This window comes from Typopeltis vanoorti, chromosome 2 (assembly GCF_054136105.1).
Source record: "Typopeltis vanoorti isolate ZY-2024b chromosome 2, IOZ_Tvanoo_1.0, whole genome shotgun sequence".
Taxonomy (NCBI): domain Eukaryota; kingdom Metazoa; phylum Arthropoda; class Arachnida; order Uropygi; family Thelyphonidae; genus Typopeltis; species Typopeltis vanoorti.
The window spans coordinates 49,670,500-49,691,534 of NC_143550.1; the positions used below are offsets into that span (position 1 = coordinate 49,670,500).

Sequence of the window (21,035 nt, forward strand, 5' to 3'; positions counted from 1 at the left end):
GTATATAGGGTTGAGTTTCTGGTTGGTTATTTTCGAAAATGCTATCGTAGTGGTTAGGGGTCGGAACTCTTTGTCTTTATTTGAACTGTGGGATTTGCATTTCGGTTAAACTCCAAACCACATCCAAATTAGAACCGTATTGTTTGGACCCACCACCCACAAACATACTTTTAGATGGGTATCAATAAGGTAGTAATTATAGTGAACTGATAAGTATGGTTTAGCTATTTCTCCGCCCATCAATTAGAACGCATTGACCGGAGGAGTCTATTTTAATTGCTGACGAACAAAACAACTGCCTTGAGAACTGAATTAGACTGGAATAGTGCTCCCTCCCCCAAATAAAGAGATAACAGGAATTCATGGGAAAAGCTCCAAATTCCCTTTTATCGGATAAGTGAATTACCAAACCCTCATTTCTGACACTTGAAGTATACATTTGTCGAATGGTTGGGTGATAAGAATCCTGCTAAATTGATTTTAATTTTATAAGGATTTCTTTATACTGTACTTATTTTATTATTTTGCATGGTTGGTTATTAAGTTTATATTCTTTATTATTAATTAATCATATAGATCGCGTGTCACATTTGCTTAACCGAATTACGTACAAAGAGTGACTATTTCTACGCTCAAGGATAGATTACCAAGAACAATTAAAGTGTATACATACATTTAGAGCGAGCATTTATAAATGCTGATGATTAATAAATTCTCCAACTGTTTGTTGCCTTCTTTTTTCATTCTCCAGGGGAAGTAGAAGAATCACATTAATTCTAACTTTTAGAAATCGTAAAAAAATGGTCTTCACCAAGTTAGTTCTTTGTCTTTACCGATAATCAGCGAATTTACGGATGGTGGAAGTACAGCAGACAACTGCCGCCATCATGTGTTCCTAACCATAATTGGCATTATTTTCTAAAATAGTGTGAGTTCTGCGGTCGATTTTTCAGAGTAGTAGCCAGTTGTTTATATTTAATGTTAATAATAAACATACAGTAATTTATTAGCATTGACATCATTAAGAATATTAAATCTGCTAATATTTTCGATAATAATTCGAACTGAATAGTTAATATTTTCAATAAATTCAATTTGTCAGTTAACGTTTCCAATAATATACAGTTGTTAATATTAAGTGATAATATATCAAGTTCAACAGTAAAACGCGCTATATATATATATGTGTGTGTGTGTGTGTGTGTGTGTGTGTGTGTGTGTGTGTGTGTGTGTGTGTGTGTGGCAGAAAACAATTTGTGTACGAACTTGTTAATCACGCTGGAAGAAACGTTACATTCCAGAAAGAACGAAAAATTCCTTGTGGTACACTTTTTTTTTAATTCTCTCCTGTTAACTTGGGGTTCTTTTCCTGTGGAGCAATAATCCCTACCTACTCCCCATAGCAAATTGATGATAACTTCGCGTGGGATCAGCGAGGTTAAAAGGATGGTTGAAATAGCATGAAGTGTTCATGGCACTTCACCCTTTGGGTGAAAACAGGGCGCTGCTGTAATCAGTGCCACCCCCATATGCCTGTAAGGCGTATGTGGGGCCAAATTAAGGTTCAAACATAATTTGGCATAATTTACAGTCATCCAAGACCTCCCCTGCCATCCTGTAATGGCTTTCGTTTTCAAAAGTTGTTTCCGAACAACAAGAATTACTTTTTTTTTTTTTTAAACTGAAATTGTGAAGGATCTTTAGTCTCTTTTCTTCATATTTTCGCTTCTTTAACTTCTTCGTCTTTATTGTGTAAGGTAGGCGTTCTATTTCCCACAAGTTACAGTACAAATAAAACAAACAGTTAAAATACGAATATGAACAGTGTACTGCGTTAACATTACTTTTATATACCTGTCAGAAATATTCGTTATAAAATTTCCCCAAATAAAGAAATGCCAATGCCTTTGATATTTGCCAATTTTATTGAATAAATATACAGAAGAAGAAAAAAGTTTGGAGAATATGTATTATATATGACAACAGATCCCCAAAAAGCTGTCTATCCAAGAGTTGAATGTTCCACCAAGCAAGCATATCGTTGTGTTAGTAGAATAAAACTAAACATAATTCACCTAATAAAAAAAAAGAAAAGAATTCTGTTAGCAAATATGTGCAGTGGCCAAACAGTTTCCGTTAAAAACACCTTTCCGCCACATTCCATCGAAAATTCCAACCCTGAAGACTTTGAAGCTTCACACGGGACATTGATTTAAGTGTGGGCGTCCTTCCACTTGCAGCGGCGCGTGCAGACGCTGTTGGACAACTTCGGAAGGTGTAAAAGAGTTCAGAGGGCAGCGACAAACCTTGTCAAGTGGCGGGTGTGCCGGATTCCGCGACAAGCCCCGTCGTCTGACCTCTCGACGAGAAAGAGAGAGAGAGAGCTGTGCGCCGGTAGATGACTGCTACTGCCAACGAACGAACTGCTGGATGGATTGGCCTGTTTACGGTTGCGAGTTTCTTGGACGCGCTAGACGATATACTGGGGATGCGGCGCTGTTCCGAGGCGTGGGAAGTGGGCGTGCCACGTTTCTCCAACAGCATTATTACCTAACTGGAAATAAGCGGGAAAACAGCTATTCCGACTCAATCGTTTGGCACGTGGAAGAATTACGTAAAAAGATCTCTGTTGTTTTTACTCCCATCGCTTGTTTCCCACACATCCCCTTAGATACTAGTGATGGATGTCTTAGTCATAGATTCTTGGATTAGTAGTAAAGATGCAAGTCACTGGTGTCAGTTTTATATCCGATGCATCCAATGGAGATAATGAATGGTGCTACTCCACCTTGGCGTTACCAACCGTGGCTCCAATTATGTCTAGATGCAAGTCAATTGGGATCCCTAGCTCGCTTGCCCCACCATTACCATTCTTTTAGATATTTTTTTTAAATGTTCGTTAGCATTTCAAAGGATTAGTCGATGGGATATTTGCTGAATGAAGGATGGTCAATTAAGAAGTGTCAGACGTGACAGCCTTCATAGTTAAGTTATTCACTTGAAATGACCAATTATTTTATAAATTCCAGTTCTAATTGGCCCCAAAGATTACCGTTTTCTCACACACGTATACTTAATGCAAGGCTCACTTAATACAAAATATTCATTTTAAAATGCAGTCCTTATTTATTAATTACTTTCGTTAGCAGTTGCTTTTCAATTACCAAAATGGTGCGACCATACTTGATAAAGTGCTTATTTAATAACAAGACAGGATATCCCTGGATCCTTCTATTATTAGCATTGCATATTAAACCGTGCTCCACCCATATCTTGTCATCTACCTGTCCCACATATTTGGTATCATATTTTATGCCACCAAGCCTGTAAATTATACATAATTGAACTTTATTATAAAACTGTTGAATGCTATAATAAAAAGAAAAATTAGAGACCATTATTAATTCAAAATAAGCCTTAAACTACAATTGATTAACATTAAATAAACGGTTAGTCTGGCAGGTTAAAAGCGATACACCATTTAACTATATTCTAGGATTCTATTTATTCTACTCTGTAATGTCCTACCAATTTAACTTATTAAAAACAGTTTTTTTCGTTCTCTTAACGAGTATGCATCGTATAAGCTTCGCTCTTTCATTGAACCATTTACACAAAGAAGAATCTCGCAATCCTGATTGGGTTTTTTTGAATTGTGATCGAAGTAACCAAGGCTATGTAGTCATTCTAATATGTCTATTGGTTGCGTGTGTTCTCTGGTCGGTTTGCCTGTTTTATGGTATGAAAGTTTCCTTTCAGAAGCTTGAGTTTTTAATCATGCAAAAGTCCCTTGAGTCCCCTGATGGGTAACTCACCTTTAGTTGAAAAACACTTATATAAAGGTTCTTCGCTTTGTAGACTGAATTCAAACCTATGAGAAGGCATTTCATCACGATTGAAAAATAGTATTTAAACAGAGAAGTCTAAATGTAGTTACCATAGACTGCTAGTACGCAGAATTAAGGGAAGATGTTATAAACAGATGAGATTTCATTTCATATTTACTTCTAGTTATGGAAATAAATCATCGCAAATAAATTAAATTAGTTAGTGGGTTGTAGCTATTTAGATCCCCCCCCCAAAAAAAGGAAACCAATAAATCACACAATAAATATATATATATAAACAATTAACATACTAAACTACTAATAACTAAAATAATTAACAGTATTTTAGTTTGAGATGAGTTTATTCACAAACCTCTCTAAAGCCGGGTCCATAGTCAGATTCGTTGCTTAGGACTTCTTTTTTTTTTTAAATAGCCCATCACTTTTCACTTTTTTTTTTTTTAAATTAATCATTGTGAATAATCTTAATGGTAATCTGGCCATGTTTAAAATTTTACTCCATAAATGTGGAATTGGTAACGTTAGGTCCATTTGCTCCTCGACAATAACCCGCTTCTCCATACAGTAGGTCAGTATGTAATCACGTTCTACAATTGAAATATATTTACAGGATCACGTGACCAAATAGCTGCTGTGTAGTTTAAATACGAGCTCAGCCTTAATCCCATAATTCCGAATTACATGTAACCATTATTTTACTGTTATTTTTATGCAAGATGAAAAACCTCATTTTTTTATTTTTTTTTATTCTCTCTCTTCCTCCTAAAGTAAGTTTCTGGCAATGCCGTCATAAAGACAACATCGCAAAAACACTTGTAAAAAGCCTCTTTCTTTTTTTTTTTTTTGTTTTCTTCCACCGGGTTTATTTCAGCAACTGCGATATCACCAACACCGAAGTAAATTAGCCGTCCTGGTTTAATTGATATGTCACAGCTGCACGCGAGGAATCTCTGTACTCCTGTTTTCCGTCATTCGTTCTTTACTCATTTCTTTCTGGTCTCTTCTATTTTATCTACAATAAATCTTCTCTAGAAGATCTTATCAACAACACTGAAAAATTACTCGTTTTTTAAGAACGAGAACGTCTTACACCATTAGAGATACAATATACTCTTTGGAAGGGTCTCTTACCGGCTGTCACCTCCCTCCCGCTGAATAATAACGGACCGCGATGAACACTTAATCCGTTTCAAGATTAATGCGTCTGGCTGAGGCAACCTCTTGGCGTCCGTATGTCATGCAGCTCCCTTGCCTTAGAATGAAATATGCGGCAGAAACGATATATGTCACTGACTGCCCACACGCTTGTGCAGTATTAAGGTGCTTCTCCCCACACGAGACAGACTGCTGTGAACTGCTAATTACCATACTTTGTAAGAATGCTATAGCCTTGTTCTTTCCTTATTGCTTGTAATGGAAAACGTTGTCATTTTATAAATAGAGGTGGCTTTTATGATTGTTTTAGCTTCCTTCATTAAGTCAGATTAAATACTTATTGCTCATGTAATGATTTTTAACTATCGGAATTTAATTAATTTGGGAGGGTAGAAAAAATAATTTATAAATGCAGTTATATGAACAGAGAAAAGAGTAACTAATGAAAAAATATTAGTAAGAAAAGAAATAAAAGTGGAAAAATATAATTTTATATTTCTATAGCAAGAAAAAGAAATAATTTTCATAAAATGAAAAGGGGGAAATATAAACTTTGCGACGACCGGGAATCGAACCCGGGTCAACTGCTTGGAAGGCAGCTATGCTAACCACTTCATATTAACATGCCACTTAACATTTTTTTCTTTTAAACATGATATTTTAGATATATCTATTTTCATATGTTACTAACCAATTACATTAGTTCTATATTTCTACTATTTTTTGTATTTGCATGTTATTTTTACTCTTTACATCATTCATTTCTATTCCCACAGCTGGTGGGTTACATATTTACATCTGCATTCGAATATGCAGGCGTTAATTTTTTACCTTTTAATATACATTGCGTTATTGTAACAAATCTTTGCTGATGGCACATTTAATAATATATCCTTACCATATATATTCATATACATATACACACATACCCATATATTTCTATATACACATATATATTATACATTGTTTTGCATCAGTCATTTCTATGCCGACAGCTATACACTTGGGGTGGATTAAATATTTACATCTTCTTTCTAACTTGCAGACATTCATTCTACATCTCGAATATGTATTGCGTTATTGTAACAGCTCTTTGTTATTGAGTCATTGAGTTTTTCTTCATAATGTGTAGGTATATTTTATATATACCTAATATATATATATATATATATATATATATATATATATATATATACACACACACACTGTTTTATGATATATACATTTCTTGCTGCATGTGTTATATTAACATTTATTTATTTATTTTTCTTATCTTATACATAGAACATGCACACCCAATGTATTATGATACATATAACATACACCATTTATCTAGTATATTACATAGTATAATATATTATTAATTATAATATATATATATATACATTGTGATATGCGTGACACATATAGGACTTGTTATATCAGATATTATGCGTTCACATATATAATGTATTTAGCTCGTGACTTAATTTCATTATTTTACGAGTGTGCTGTGTTGGGTTGGGCCAGTTTTTTTTTTTAAACGTCTAAGGAGGTTCCTTTATGGGTATTTTGTTATCTTTCCTTCTTCTTCCGCTATCAGTCCTATTTGTATCCATTGCTGTTTTGTTATCTTTTTGTTGTTTAGTGTGTCATTGATTATTTCTTTTAGGTAGTTGTCAATTTTACTTAGGGTGTTTGGTCTTGATTCTCTTCCGTGTAATTTGTTGCATCTGTATCACCATATTGCGTGCATAGTTATTATTATGAGGATCTTTTCAATTTTGTTTGTTTTCTGGTCTTCCAACCGGAATAGGTTTATCTCGGTGAATGGTTGTTTTTTTACGTAGGAACTGTAGTATTGTGTTCCATATTTGTGAAGTTTCGCGACAGTATAACATGTATTGTTTCTGGGAGGGGGCAGAATCGACATTTGTCCGGTCCTTGGATTGGAATCTTTTTTGCTATGCACCAAAGTTTTGTGGGTAAGCATGCATGGTGAACTTTGTAGAAGAAAGTTCTGTATTTTGCTAACCACTATACCACCGTCGCACTCATTTTGTTAGTTTTTAGCGTTCTTATAGTATTATAATATAGTATTATTGCAATTTTTATATTCATGTAATTTGTAAAATAATACAGTTAAAAAAAATAACAGAAGTTTAAATCGCAATCAAATCTGCTATTTGAAAGGAATTTTGAATAGCACAATTATAATTGAAGCACTCAACAAAATAAAAAGTAATGACATTTCAGATATCGAGTAAACCTTAAGATGAATCAAAAACAACCAATCAACTTCGTTGTTTTGTTCCTGGTAATGTGGGAGTTATTATTACGTGACGAACTGTTTCAATACTTAGAGACTATTTATACTGAATTTGTATTTGAGGATGGGTTTTCGATTAAACAAATTCTAATAAGTAGAGAGAGAGAGAAAGAAATTGTACTGGTTGAAACTGGTAGTATTGGACAATATTTCCTAAAATCAGTTTCATTCAATGACACGAATTTTCCAACATAATGGAATAAAATTAATATTACAAATAAATAAATATTCTGTAGAGTAAATAAATCTTTAAGAATAAATAAAGCATTTACATAAATGCAAATAAACTAAGAATAACAGACAAAAAGTTAAAACCTACTGGGATTATGAAACTTAATGTAACTGTAAGAACCCAAAATCATTTAATTACGACACTGTATATCAATTGTCCTATGCACGATTCCATTGGTCTGTTGAGAAACAGGCGGTGTTCAGACAGAATAAAAAACGATGTCATATAAAAGTCCACTTATCTCTGGAGTTATTTAAGAACTACTCAGATAAACAGAGGCTAAACGAGTAGTTGTTAAATAGATGGTTTGCTCCTCAAAAATGGAATAACATGAAATTAATAAATAGCGCAGTTAGAAAATACGACAGGACATTGCACTTACACTAGGAAAGACCCGAGTTATTTCTATGGGCTTTTTTCGAATAAAGGTGCGCTTTCCGATTTCATACGGAGGATAGTAGTTCCCTCCCCACAAGAAACTTGGATTTTTCATCTCTCATTCACACAATCTGACAGAAAACATATTCTAGTAACAGACAAAAATACTATTAGTAGCCAGCAGATGGCATAGTGTGTACCTAGTGGATATTTTCATAGGGGGTTCTTTTTCGCACTCTTATGAAAATTATGACAAAACCGTTATAGCAAATTTTTTAAACCAAGAAAATATATGGTACATAATATTACAAATATTATTATTTGTAAATCTCCCCTATCTGATATCTCACTGTCAGTCTTCCATTGTCTGACCCATTCCTACTAGTGACCTATGTATGGCTCTACGAGCATCACACTACATTACACGACTCTAAATGCAACGTTTTTATTTGATTTTTTTATCTTGTTGAGTGAAGCTAATTTGCATCACTCAACTGGTCAGATAGAGGGATTGCATGGTCCATTACATAGATGGACCATAGCAATTTTGTTACGTTCTGACCAATTGAGTGATGCAAATTAGCTTCCGTGCGTTTCAGAAGTGGCACATAATAATCATTTGTATGAAACCTTAACAGTAATCTACAAAGTAAATCCACCAGAATTGAAAATATCGTAATTTCCAAAGTTTTACTCACAGGAAACTCAGGGTTGCATTAGCTGCACTAGGGCTTCTGGCTCCCCTACCTCTCCCCCCCCCCTTTTTTTTTTCAAGCTTCTTTAAGGACATTCTTAATTTGTTCATACAACGATACTATTTTTCGTTCAAATCGAATGTATGATAAGCAATTGCAGTGATGGGGCAAATGCATGCCCACACCATGCATGAATTTAAAAGTTTTTTAAATTTTTTTTATAGATTTTTTTATTAAAAAGCTTTTACAAAAGCTGACAGCCATTTAGCTTTTTGTGCTTTCGTGTTTACAAAATTAGAAAATAATTATAATATTAATATCTAACTGGCCACATACGTTTGTACCAAAATACATCTTAATCATTCTAATCACAAAGTAACTGTTTTATTTTCTTTGACATGTTCATAAAAATATGTTAGTTTTAATAAAAATTTACACTAATAGTCCAATCTAGTCCCATTTTTTTTCCAGGTATTTTTACAATGTTACAAATATTGTTTATTTTTTCCCTTCTTCAAAATGAGTTGCTCACTGTTACACTGAAAATTCTGTTTATTTTTATTTATTTTTCAAGTAGTACTTAGTAAAATTCTTACTAAGCATACAAAATATATTGGTTGGTTGCCCCAGATCTTGTAGTTCAGGTTGCTTGTAAAGTTTTTCTAGTATCTTATATGTGCGTTGTCTTTAATAATGATTAATATTAATAATAATATAACGCACAGCTATAATTACTTTTTTTTTTTTTTGACAATCATTTCAAAGAAATGTATTTTAAATTAAACATATATTAAGTTAAATTCCGGACATTATAAACGTATAAAGTGCCATAACTTGAAAGTGGAATATAAATTGCTTATTTCGGACAAATTTCATAATTATCTTTTCATAAATTTAATTACTAACACCCAAATGGGAAATATTGTATGATTTAGACACTTAATTAAAATAAAAATATTGCAGCTGCTATTTTCAGTGTAATTTTGCCACCGATCTAGTATTTTTTATTATCATTCTACTCATGCGCATTAATCGCAGTACTGGATTAATGCGCATGCTTATTTGGGCTTGTTTCACAGTTATTAAAATACACGATGTATTAATTTTTAGACATAATTCCTTTTTATATCTTAATACTTAGCCCTATAATGAATTAATCGAATACATTTAGATAAATAAAATTCTTACTGCGATAATTATTGGTAAAAATTATTTAATGAAAAGAAACGAAACTGCAATAAAAATGTTTCTGAAATAGGGGGCGCCGTTATAACTTTGTTAACATTTTAAAAAACATAACACAACGTTTTATTGTTACAACCGCCTGTATTAATGAAAGATAAATTATGTGAGCTTTTAAAGGGCTCAAAACTACCATGAAATTATTGTAATATATACATATAAATCCGTATTTATGCATTTCTGAATACTATAAATTAAATTGAATTTTGGCAACGATGCTAACCTGCGGGAAAAAATATATAAAAAAAGAAAGGGGAAAAAAAAAAAGACGGGAGGCGGAGGAAAGCCGTTACTTCCAAACGATGGATGAAGAGTGTATGTCGTGATCGTGACTATTAAATTAAGATGGATTCGTTTCTCTTGCATTTACGACTTGATGCAGGTCAATAGAGGTCGCTAATAAATCAAAGAATGAGCTCGTAGATATTTCCTGGCGTAACAGTAAGCGATTAGACATTTATCACACAGTTTCTCTTGTCTATCCTTCTTTTTTAAGACAAGAATTACCCACAGTAATCATTTGGATAAACGCATTCTTCCCAAAAGGGTGATAAAAGGATGTAATGGAATATGTTCCTTTAATTGGATAACCACCACCTTCTGGAAACAGAGCACGACGAATGAATTGAAGTTTTTTTTCCCTTTCTTTTGAAGTCCGTTTTTTTTTCTTTCTTCCTTTTTTTTTTTTTGTGTGTGTGTACAGCGTTTCAGGTGACTAATTTAGAATACACCAAGCGTAAAACTATTAAATAAATTATAGAAGTGTTTGTAAGAGGCTATTATGAAGTATTGATATTAATGCGAATATTCAAAATCATTTGCGAGAGAATATCGATGAATAAAACATGCGAAAATTCCTACTAAATTACAAGTAACAAAAGGATCCCGTTAAAAACCTTTAAAAACATATCTGTAACAAGCCTAAGGATTAAAAAAAAAAAAAAAAGGAACATGTCAAAATATGGCTTCGTCATTGTGTATATTATTCACTCGTTTTGCAAACGATGAAATAAAGAAATTATATTGGCCAGCTATCTCTGATTGGCTACTAGTGGAGATTGAATTATATATATATGAATTTCACATTTGTTGGAGAATTCTTAGTGCGCAAGTAGTCCGCTACCTGACGGATGGCGCATTACTGAAATGACCACTCAAGTGGTTGGTTTGCTCAGCATATTTCATGCACATTTGTTCAATGTAGTTGAATCAAGATATGGAATAAGCAATGTGTAATTTTTTGTGAAGTCCCAAATTACTATTTTGTACATAATAATTGTGCACATAATTAACACTTTTCGGTAAAATCAATTGAGTAAATTAGTTTATATAAAACATGTAATTTCTTAATAATTACTGATATTTATGATTAAGAGAGTTGGGATTTTATTCTGAAAGAGGGCAGAAATGTGTGCAACTTATGGGGAAAATAAGCAACCAGCCCAAATAATAACTTCAAAAGTATTATATACTCTGATTGCCGCTTCTTAAGTGATGGGTAAAGCACTCAAATATGCGTCAGACATGAGGTACTAGTTTTCGATAGTCCCCTCAAGTATCTAGATTTGGTGACACGTTTAAAATACTTATTATACTTAAAATGGCAGGCAGAGGTAAAAGTTGAAAGTCTGAGCAGGGCATTTTGAAAAGAAAAAAAAAAAAAATCGGGATATTTTTGAAGAATCGCAATAAAAGTTTCAAAAGAAATATAAAAGGTGATTGCCATTTATCAAAGAAAAGTATTTAATTGAAATCTTTCTTTATTTTTCAGGAAGCATAGATTGTCTTTGAAGTATTCCTAAAATCAGCCGATCGATGTATTTGTTAATTAAGAACAAAAAAGGAGAGGGGAGTTTAGCTTTTGTCTGAAACTTATTTTCAGCACTTAAAAATTAATGAATCTTTATTTATTTCATCTTTATAATATTTATAAAGTTTAAAAAAAATTGTAAAAGTTATATTAACATTTTGATAAATGCACTCAATATGGTGTTCACCTTACAGTTGTATACGGTGTAGCTGTGAAAGTTTTCTCCGGGTGCTCCAGTTTTCTTCTCATAAAAATAAACCAACTTTGAACATATTTGGTAGTATTTACATATGATCTCTCTAGGTATAAACACACGAATTCGTAAAGTGTATGTTGATGGCACTCTAGCTAGATTTAACTTGGCTGTTGGAAAGTCAATAATAATAATAGGAAGAAGAAGATTAAGGAAAAGAAGACAGTATCATACAAGATGAATTTTCGCACATATCTCTGGAAAAAAAAAAAACAGATTAAAACTCTTCAGATCGTAAGTTGTCCATCAACGCTACATTATGTTCCTGGTAAAGCAAGTTCTTTTATTAATTGTATAATATTCTCTTGTAGATAAAGTGTTTTTTTTTGGGGGTGGGGGGAAATAAATTCCACATGCACTGGTTGGGTCAATTAAGAACAACAGAAAGACAGAGGTGGGTCTTTTAGCAATCAGAATGCTATAAACCATTGGTGTTATAGGAATGGAGATAGAAGTGATTTATCGCATACTCTCCTGGTTTCAGCTGCTTGACCACATCTTTCCAAGTCGCGAAGCAAAACTAGACACATGTGATTGTTCGGTCGCAGACGTTAACCTTTTGACCTTCTTCACGGTTTCTTGCTTGTTACTGGTCATCTGGGAAACCTTGGAGTCAAAGACGGTTCTTGAGTGATTGATGGCAAAAAACAATGGGAGACAGACCGCACACCAAGCACGCCCCCCCCACTTCCCCTACCGCTTTCATTTTGTGACTCCCTCTTCTTTGTAAGTTCCGACTGCAAACAACCCACTATAAAGCCGGACTGTATTGTTATCGGAGTGTTTGGAATGCAGATGGTTAAACGAATTACCAATTTCCCCCTCCCTATACCCTAAGGGAGGTGGGTTGTAGTGACATTGATAGGTTAGGTTTTTCCTGTTGAAAGAAGTGGCAAAGGACAGATGGGATAATAGTAGAAGTCGCTTTATAATTAATGAGTACATAAACAATGACTTTGTCGCAAGAAAACAATCTGAACCCTGCGATATTTGGATCTGTTCGAGTTGTACCCCTCTTTAGAACTGACAGAAACCTAAACTGTGCAAGAAAGCGCTTGCTTTGAACAGCAGAACTGATGATTGGTTAGTTATCGGCTCACTTGTTTGTGACTCTTTGAACTGTTTGAGGCTAAACGATTTTTGATGCACAAATTGTTCAGATTAAAATATTCCCAAACATAAATAATATTCTGTACAAATGGCTTTATTTATTTCTTCTTCTTTATTTGGAATAATTAATACTTTTTTTTTTGACTGCTACGAAAGAAAAGGAACCATGATTCAGTTTTCACTTGGGGAAAAGTATAATAGCTCAGATACAATTAAAAGTTTAAATGAACATACAATTGGTCCAGACAATTAAAAGCAATTCCACTGTAGTTTGATGATGATGAGTCGTCGGAAACTGTATGAATCATGTTCCGTTTATAATGACTGCGATTCTAAATATGAAACACTGATCAGAAATTTGGAATTTTTCAGCAACCCACCCGAGATGTTTTCTACTAGAACTGATCTCGGTTTCGAAGACAAAATTACACAATACTCTTTCATTGTTTTGATTATGATAAACAAAATAAAAGTCAAACGTCTTTTGACTTTTTCATCATATTGGTTACTAAACTCATTTCTTCAATCTTTCTAGAACGATTCAAATAGGATGAAGAAACTGTCCACAACGTGTACTCGATGTCCAAGTGCTGCCACCTGTCCCATTCTTGGAAATGTCCTGATCTCATGTCTTCTAATGCTTGACTACCTGTCTTACAGTTTCATCCATTAGTCTTCGAGTTTTTTACCTGTTGGCGATAATACACCGAAAACCCTTGGGTCCTCGGTGTATTATCCCAAATTATTTTTACCATGTCGAGAAGATGAATAATCCCATTACCGGAAAAAAAAAAAAAAAAAAACATCGCCCGTAACAATCGTGTGGCAGGTACCATCGTCTCATCCGTCTCCCTTACACTCGACTTCCGTCTAAATTAAAAACAATTAGTGACGGCTCCGACCTGACTGTCTGCTTCGCGGTACGCAAGACACCCTGTCGTACGTGGGGGGAGGGGGGGGATAAAGCCACAACAGACGGTTATCTAAGGTTCTTGTCTGCTGGAAGATTTGTTACTTTACACTCCAAGACAGGGAGTGACAAGTCGGGAAGTCGAGAAGATGTTGATAAGATCAGTTAAAAGAAAGAGGAACTTTGCTGAGCCGCCTGTCGCACGTGGAAAATTAAATAGTGTGCGTCTGAAAGAGCGGAAAAAATGACGATAGACGCTGTAATGGATCGGGGATGCATATCGTAAAGAAATGAGTGCGGCATTTGTTTGTGGAGGGGAATTTAATCTTAACACGTAATTAAATAATTAGCGTGATCACTGCCAATGCTAATTAGGAGTGCAGGAAGCGAGTCTGTTTATGAACCGAGTGAGCTCGTCTTCACAGAGTTGGAACCGTATGTGTTTAGGGAGAAGAGAAACGAGACTTCCCAGTATAGCATTGTCATTCAGTTCTACTAATATTTATAGAAATCTCTTGTGAGCCCGATTGAAAGGGGGAGGGGGGGGCGAATGAATTAGTATTGCTGTTGGTCAAGTGGATATTAGATCCAGCATTATTTCTAAGCCAAATGTAGAAATTATGTCAGTTTCGTAAGAAAAAAAAAAAAAGTTGACCAGAGCGCTTACGGGAATACACTCTCCGGCATTCACGAGTTGCCTTAGTGTGCGGACTACTTAAAAGACATAGGCGCCGCTCAAGCGTCTTTTGGCTCTTTATTTTAGTAATTGTTGTTGGTATTTTCGTAATAGTAAATTCCTGCGTTTCAATTTAAACAAAAAGTTTAACACAAATCCAGTAAATAATAATAATACACCATTTAGTTAAAATATAATAAAATATGATTTATAATAGATTATAGAAAACAATCCACGTGCTTTTTTTTTTTTGCATGATTTTTATGGCGAAAGGTTTCGGGCTCCCTCTAGCGGTAGTTTAATCAAAATGATTGTGATGTACTCTGAATGGACTATTTCCTACAGTATAGGAAATAGTCCATTCAGATAGGTATAAATCCATCTTTATTTCATATCATAGTTGAATGTATAGAAATATATAGAAACTTAGTTTCGATAATAGACCAGAGAGCTTTTGACAATATAGCCCTCAGCATCGGAAGAATTTTAGGCTCTTCTTCAAAATTTAAGTTTGCAATCTTCTAAGAGCAAGTCTGTTAAAAGACATTACAAAACTTGAACTTGTATACCAAATTCCTCGTTCGCTCAGTTGGCTTATCTTTCAACTAACACTATTATTATTATTAGTTATTGGAACACGTTCAGTGCGTCCTAACGCATTGTGATGCACTCCACAGAGAGAGAAGAAAGAACAGGAAGCAGGATGTCAATCCCGATTACCTATGATGATCACACCCAGTCTTGTAGGACGATTGGCGCTTTCATTTTGCTATCGCGTCTGCAAATCCGGACAACATCGGCGAGACAAGCAGGGACTCCAAGAGGATTGGCGACACACTCGCTGGGTCTGAGCTGCTCATGGTAACTAAGGGTGGCACTCCGAGACCGACTCGCTAGATTTACTACTGGGGCAGTTTCCACCTGTCGGGACTACGAAACACCATACGGCTACCAACAGCTCTAATAAACTTGACCAGTGTATTAAGTGGCTTCCGCCTTGGCAGTGGGGTCGGCGGAGGTCACACGAAGTTGTTGGTGCGTAAAATTTATGTGATTTTAATCTCATGCTGGCTTTCTCTTTCGTTTCTTGTCCTTCCCTTTTTGTCTACCCAAGAGATAAGAAGTTCCATCTTTGCTGAAAAAACCCACTTACAGAGGGGGGGGGGGGGATATCAGCAGACTTGCACTCTGAGGTGTGGGTGTCTATAGTGTAGAGATTGCAGAGCTTATCTCTTTGTCCACGCCTCTACTGTATATTTCTCTACGTTTTAGCTTTGGTCAAATTATCTGTCTCTATTCACCACACCGACACATCTCTCAGGCTTTATAAAATATAATTTCTTTTACAAAGCCGATATTATATTTATTTAGCTACTCGTATGATCGTATTGTTTAACTTTACATGCGAATTTTTAGGAACACAAACTAGCACACTGAAATATCTTATGTAACTGTAATAGGACATCATTTATGTGTACTGTTGATTAATTGTTGTCATTCGTGCCCCTTCTATGGAGTCACAAGACTCGCATATCGTGAGATACCACTCCAGTCTATGAAATCCATAGTATATCAATCTCCACCCTAGCCATTAATATATTTCCCCTCTTAACTACCCTTTCTCTTAGACTATCCTGATTGCTTACGTGAGAATAAGGCTGGTTAACTTCTCGAGTTTTTTTTTTTTTAAATATGTCTTTCACCGCAGAGGGTGAAAACAAACAGAGGGCAACATACCGCGAGTTCCCAGAAGGATTATGACACACACAGGTTGAATTAATGCCCGCTGAATCGCTTAAGATTAATACAATAAAAGAGCACAAAAAATGAGTACAAAATTCTTCTAGAGATGGTAGAGTGGAATGCGATAGACTATTCGTCGTTTATTTCAAAGATGCAGCTTGAGTTACTGAAAGGTAATGCCTTGTGCAGTGCGATGGCTGTGTTGTGTCCTTTGTGATTCATTCCCCCTCACTCATAAATTGGACTACTTTAAAGAACTGAGTTTATTTATTTATTTATTTATTTATTTAAATGAGAATTCCACTAAAGAAAGGAGACACTATCTAACCTGTCGCACATTTAATATACCATGAGTGGGCTAAGGGTTAGATAATCCAGAAACCTGAATGTGATGTAGATTAAAAAAAAAAAAAAACTTCTCAATGGAAACAGACTAATGAAGTTAGCTAATCCTTTGGAAATCTCATCGGGCCATGCCAAACCATTTTCATACGATATGTGATCATGAGACGGATTGAAGTAAAAGCTTTGCTTTACATATGTAGGAATTTTGAACCATATACGCATATTTTGTTCTTTATCCTTCTTATTCCTCAGATATAGTACAATACGCCTTTTTTCTTCTTTGTTTAAAATTGGAACAGAAGGATAGAAGATGTGTAAAGCATGAGTAAAAGAATATCCACAAGCTTTGTAGATTTCAAACACACGACTTTTGTGAATATTTTCAACCAAGGTGTGAACGATCCACTTCAAAGGGATTAGCATGGGATAGCACATGAAAATCATTCTCTGATAGGGGACAGGAGGCCGAAGCTCCCCTCTTTTAAGGGGTCAGTAAAAGTTGAAATGAAAATGCTTCAAGAGTTAACATCCCTGAATCTGCTACAAGAGATCTATAAACATTCTACGTTGCTGCTCTGAAGATAATTCACTACCTGCATCTGAGATAATTATTTTCTCCATCGATATAACTATTATTTAACAAATGACACTGGTCATTGTAAATAAATATTTAGTGTTTGCTGTATAAATGTCAAATAACTAAAGCTTCAAGTTGAAATTATAGTAAACCTAGGGGCTAAAGAGTGTCCGTTAAATCGCGAATTGTCTAAAATAAGAATATTTTAGACAATTATATTTATATTCCAATTTTATCAATATTAGCACTGTAATAACAAAAAAAAAATGTTTTACAGACTTTTAGATAAGTTAATGTGAAGTTAATATTCGATGTTGAGGTGCTTGGTTTAGGTAATCCTGCTTTGAAAAAGCTATCAAGTTGTTTTTTTTTTTTGAACTTTTGAATTCTGCTTTTTTTTTTTTAATAATTAAATTGCTGCAGAAAGTCACACCATGTGACAAAAGAACCTGTTAATTTAATTATACGCAGTTGCGGCTCGCGGCTTGAAATCGTGGGGGGTGCTGCTCCTTTCGAAATGTACAGTGTATACGTGTTTGGATAAAATACCAAAATTATGGTAAAAATTTTAAAAAAAATTAAACATGAAAAAATATTGTTTATTATCGATAAAATTATACAGTTTGGTATAATTCAAAATTACTTAAACATAAAATCCATTATTATAACCTCAATAATGTTCTAAAATAAAAACTACAACAAATGTTATGTCTTTAATTGTAATGTCCAAATATTTAAAGAGATGGAGTAAACACGATAAGCACTACGAACACTCTACTACTGACGCAAACTGCATATAAACAACAGTGGAACTGCGCGACGGACAGTGCCGCAATTACGCTAATAGCTCGCATCTCACTATGACGTGCATATGCTTGCGCGCGTAGCAAATACTGTACTAGTAATGACACTGTGGAAAACACAGTGCCGCTAGCGTCCTTCGCTCTCCTAATGGACTTTTTTTTTTATTTTTTTATTTTTTTTTTACAAAATAAGAGAATTGTATAGGATTGTTGATAAAAAAATTAAATATTACAAGGGAATATAAATAAATTAATTAATATATTTATATATCGAGAAAAATTGGGGGTGTGCAGTTCCGCAGTGCTTATGCACGAACCGTCTCTGATTATAAACAAATCTTGGTTAAAAGCATTTTAAAATGAACAGGGTGTTAATTTTCACATGTGACATACGGACCAGAAATTTTATCCGTTAAACCCGAAGTCCGTTAAATCGAGGGTTTACTGTATTGATAACGTTAGTTGGACTAGAATGCAAAACGTTTTGAAACAATAGCAGGCATCTTACCAGTGAGCTTTGAACACAAAATTGTTACCTGTCGCGTGGTAAACGCAAGCAGATTATTATTCCGATGGAAACACTAAAACATAACGTCACATTTTAATAAAAAAAAAAAAATAAATAAATAAAAGAAGGGGAAGGGGAAGAAAAAAGAAAAACTACTTTATTTATTTATATCCCATAAATGATAACATAAACATAAGCCATTTTAATAATAAAACAATACATGACTTATATTATTCAAAGAATGTGTTTTTTTATTTTTATTTTTCTCTTTCTTAGCTTGCAATTGCAACCTTCATGCTCGCCGATGTCGTTTCAATATGGAACTTTATAAGCTGTCTGGCAGAAAGAGTGGCGGAGTCTGTCTTAATTGCCGACACAACACTGGAGGGCGCCACTGTCACTATTGCAAAGAGGGCTATTATAGAGATGCTAACAAAGCCATAACTCACCGAAAGGCATGCAAAGGTAAGAACGTTAAGAGTAAAATTGCGGAATTTAAGCTTTTAAAATTCACATCACACAAATTAATATCTTCTGCGTATGTTAAATTCTCAATTTGATTAAATTCCATCATTGCCAATTCTTCACACATTTGTTCTTTCGTATACTCTTTCGTTTTTACTTTATTTAAATTTAAATAAATCACATTTATTTAAATGAAAATTTACTTTCTCCTTCGAGTGTATCGCAGTCGAAGGAGAAAGTAAAGATTGAATCAGAGATCGTGAAAGAAAAGAAAACAAACAACAACAAAAAAAACTTCTAAACCGTTTAGGGAGGTGAGAACAGGTTATGTCACTTTAAACTGCTCGAGTAATTCATATCACCTCCCAGAAAGTAATTTTTATCTTTCAGTGGGTCGCACCCTTCCTAATGAGTCAAGGTGGAGAGAGGGAGGGACTTGGCTTTCATTAACAGCCGGAGAGTGGGGGGGGGGGGGAGGAGAAGAGAAACTTTTATTTATTTTTTCCTTTTTAATTCTAAAGTTTCTTCTGTCGTATTTTCGCCTAGTCCAGTTAACTGATTAAAAGGAATGATGATAAAAATAGAGACCGAATGGAGCAGTGGGCAGCCATTTAGAGTTCTCAAGGGATTGAGAATGAGTCGATTTTTTTTTTTTTTTTTTTTTTTAAATTCGTTTCCACTCATGAGTGACTGTAAACCTGTCATGCATTTAGTACTCTGGGCGGGCTAATGGTTAGCTAATCTGGGGACTGACTCTGCTCTACAGACCAAACGCAGTACTTTATCAAGTCATTTTTGGATTCCAGTCAGGGTTGTGGTCTCGAATCGGGAGATGAAAATCACCTAAAAAGCAGCTTTTTTTTTTTTTTCGTCTTTAAGGAATTTTCATTGCTTTTAAGACACTGCAGAGTTTTAAGATTGAAGTTTAATATCGTTAGATAAGATTCCTAAAATTTTTAAGCAGAAATTAAAAAGCAAAAATCACCAACGTTTGTTGTTTTATCTAAATAATAATAGAAAATATTTCATAGAAAATTTATTCTAGATTACACTTCATATGCTTTATACACTTTATTCTAGATTTATTCCAACGGTTCAAGAACAAACTAATGCAATCAAAGCAAAAATTTTGAACATCAATAATAACAGCAAATGCAGATTATGCGATCAGAAAGATGAGACTGTAGAACATCTAATCAGTGCCTGCAGCAAGATAGCTCAAATTGAGTATAAATACCGCCATGATCAAGTGGCCAAAATAATTCATTGGCATGTATGTAAAAAAACATGCCTTTCCTACTTCTGATAACTAGTGGCAGCATAAAATAGAGACAGTATTGGAAAACGAAACAGCAAAAATTCTCTGGGAGTTTAAAATACAAACTGATCGGCATTTGGAACACAATAGACATCACAATTATCGAACATCGATAGGTTTGGATTATCCATATCACAGTACCCAGTGATAACAACATTAACAAAAAAAAAAAAAGAATTGGAAAAAATTACTAAATATCGAGATCTGTCAATCGAAGTTGGTCGGTTGTGGTTTGAACCCACCAAAGTCATTTCAATAGTTATCGGTGCACTCGGTGTAACTTCAAAGAAGCTTTCCAACTATTTGCAAGAATTAAACATCAACAAAGTAACCACATATGATCTACAAAAAACTGCATTACTTGGAACAGTCCATATTTTACGACGCTACCCGACAGACTATTATTAGATTCTTGGGTGGAATCTGAATTGTTCTGTATCACCAGTCAAATTGTTGTTTTAAATGATATCTTGCATTGATTGCAATGAAGCCATGCCACAAACTCTCTCTAGATTAACCCAAATTGCCAATTACAGTGTTAGCTACAACGTATCAATAATCGGTTCACACTGGTATTCGATAGAGTGATTTTCATCGAAGTTCCTCCTGTTACAGCGCAACAAAGGAAAGAAGTCAGAAGATATAAAAATCTCAAAGTA

At 34.4% G+C, this 21,035-nt stretch overlaps 1 protein-coding gene across 1 annotated transcript in view; it reads left to right on the top strand.

Moving 5' to 3' along the window:
* Positions 1-21,035, top strand: part of NetA (Netrin-A) — a 120,068-nt gene that overhangs the window by 63,915 nt on the left and 35,118 nt on the right. Inside the window, exon 2 of the mRNA XM_090404852.1 lies at positions 18,870-19,058. Within this exon, the coding sequence (XP_090260978.1) occupies positions 18,870-19,058 (189 nt within the window). The remainder of the gene's footprint in view (positions 1-18,869; positions 19,059-21,035) is intronic.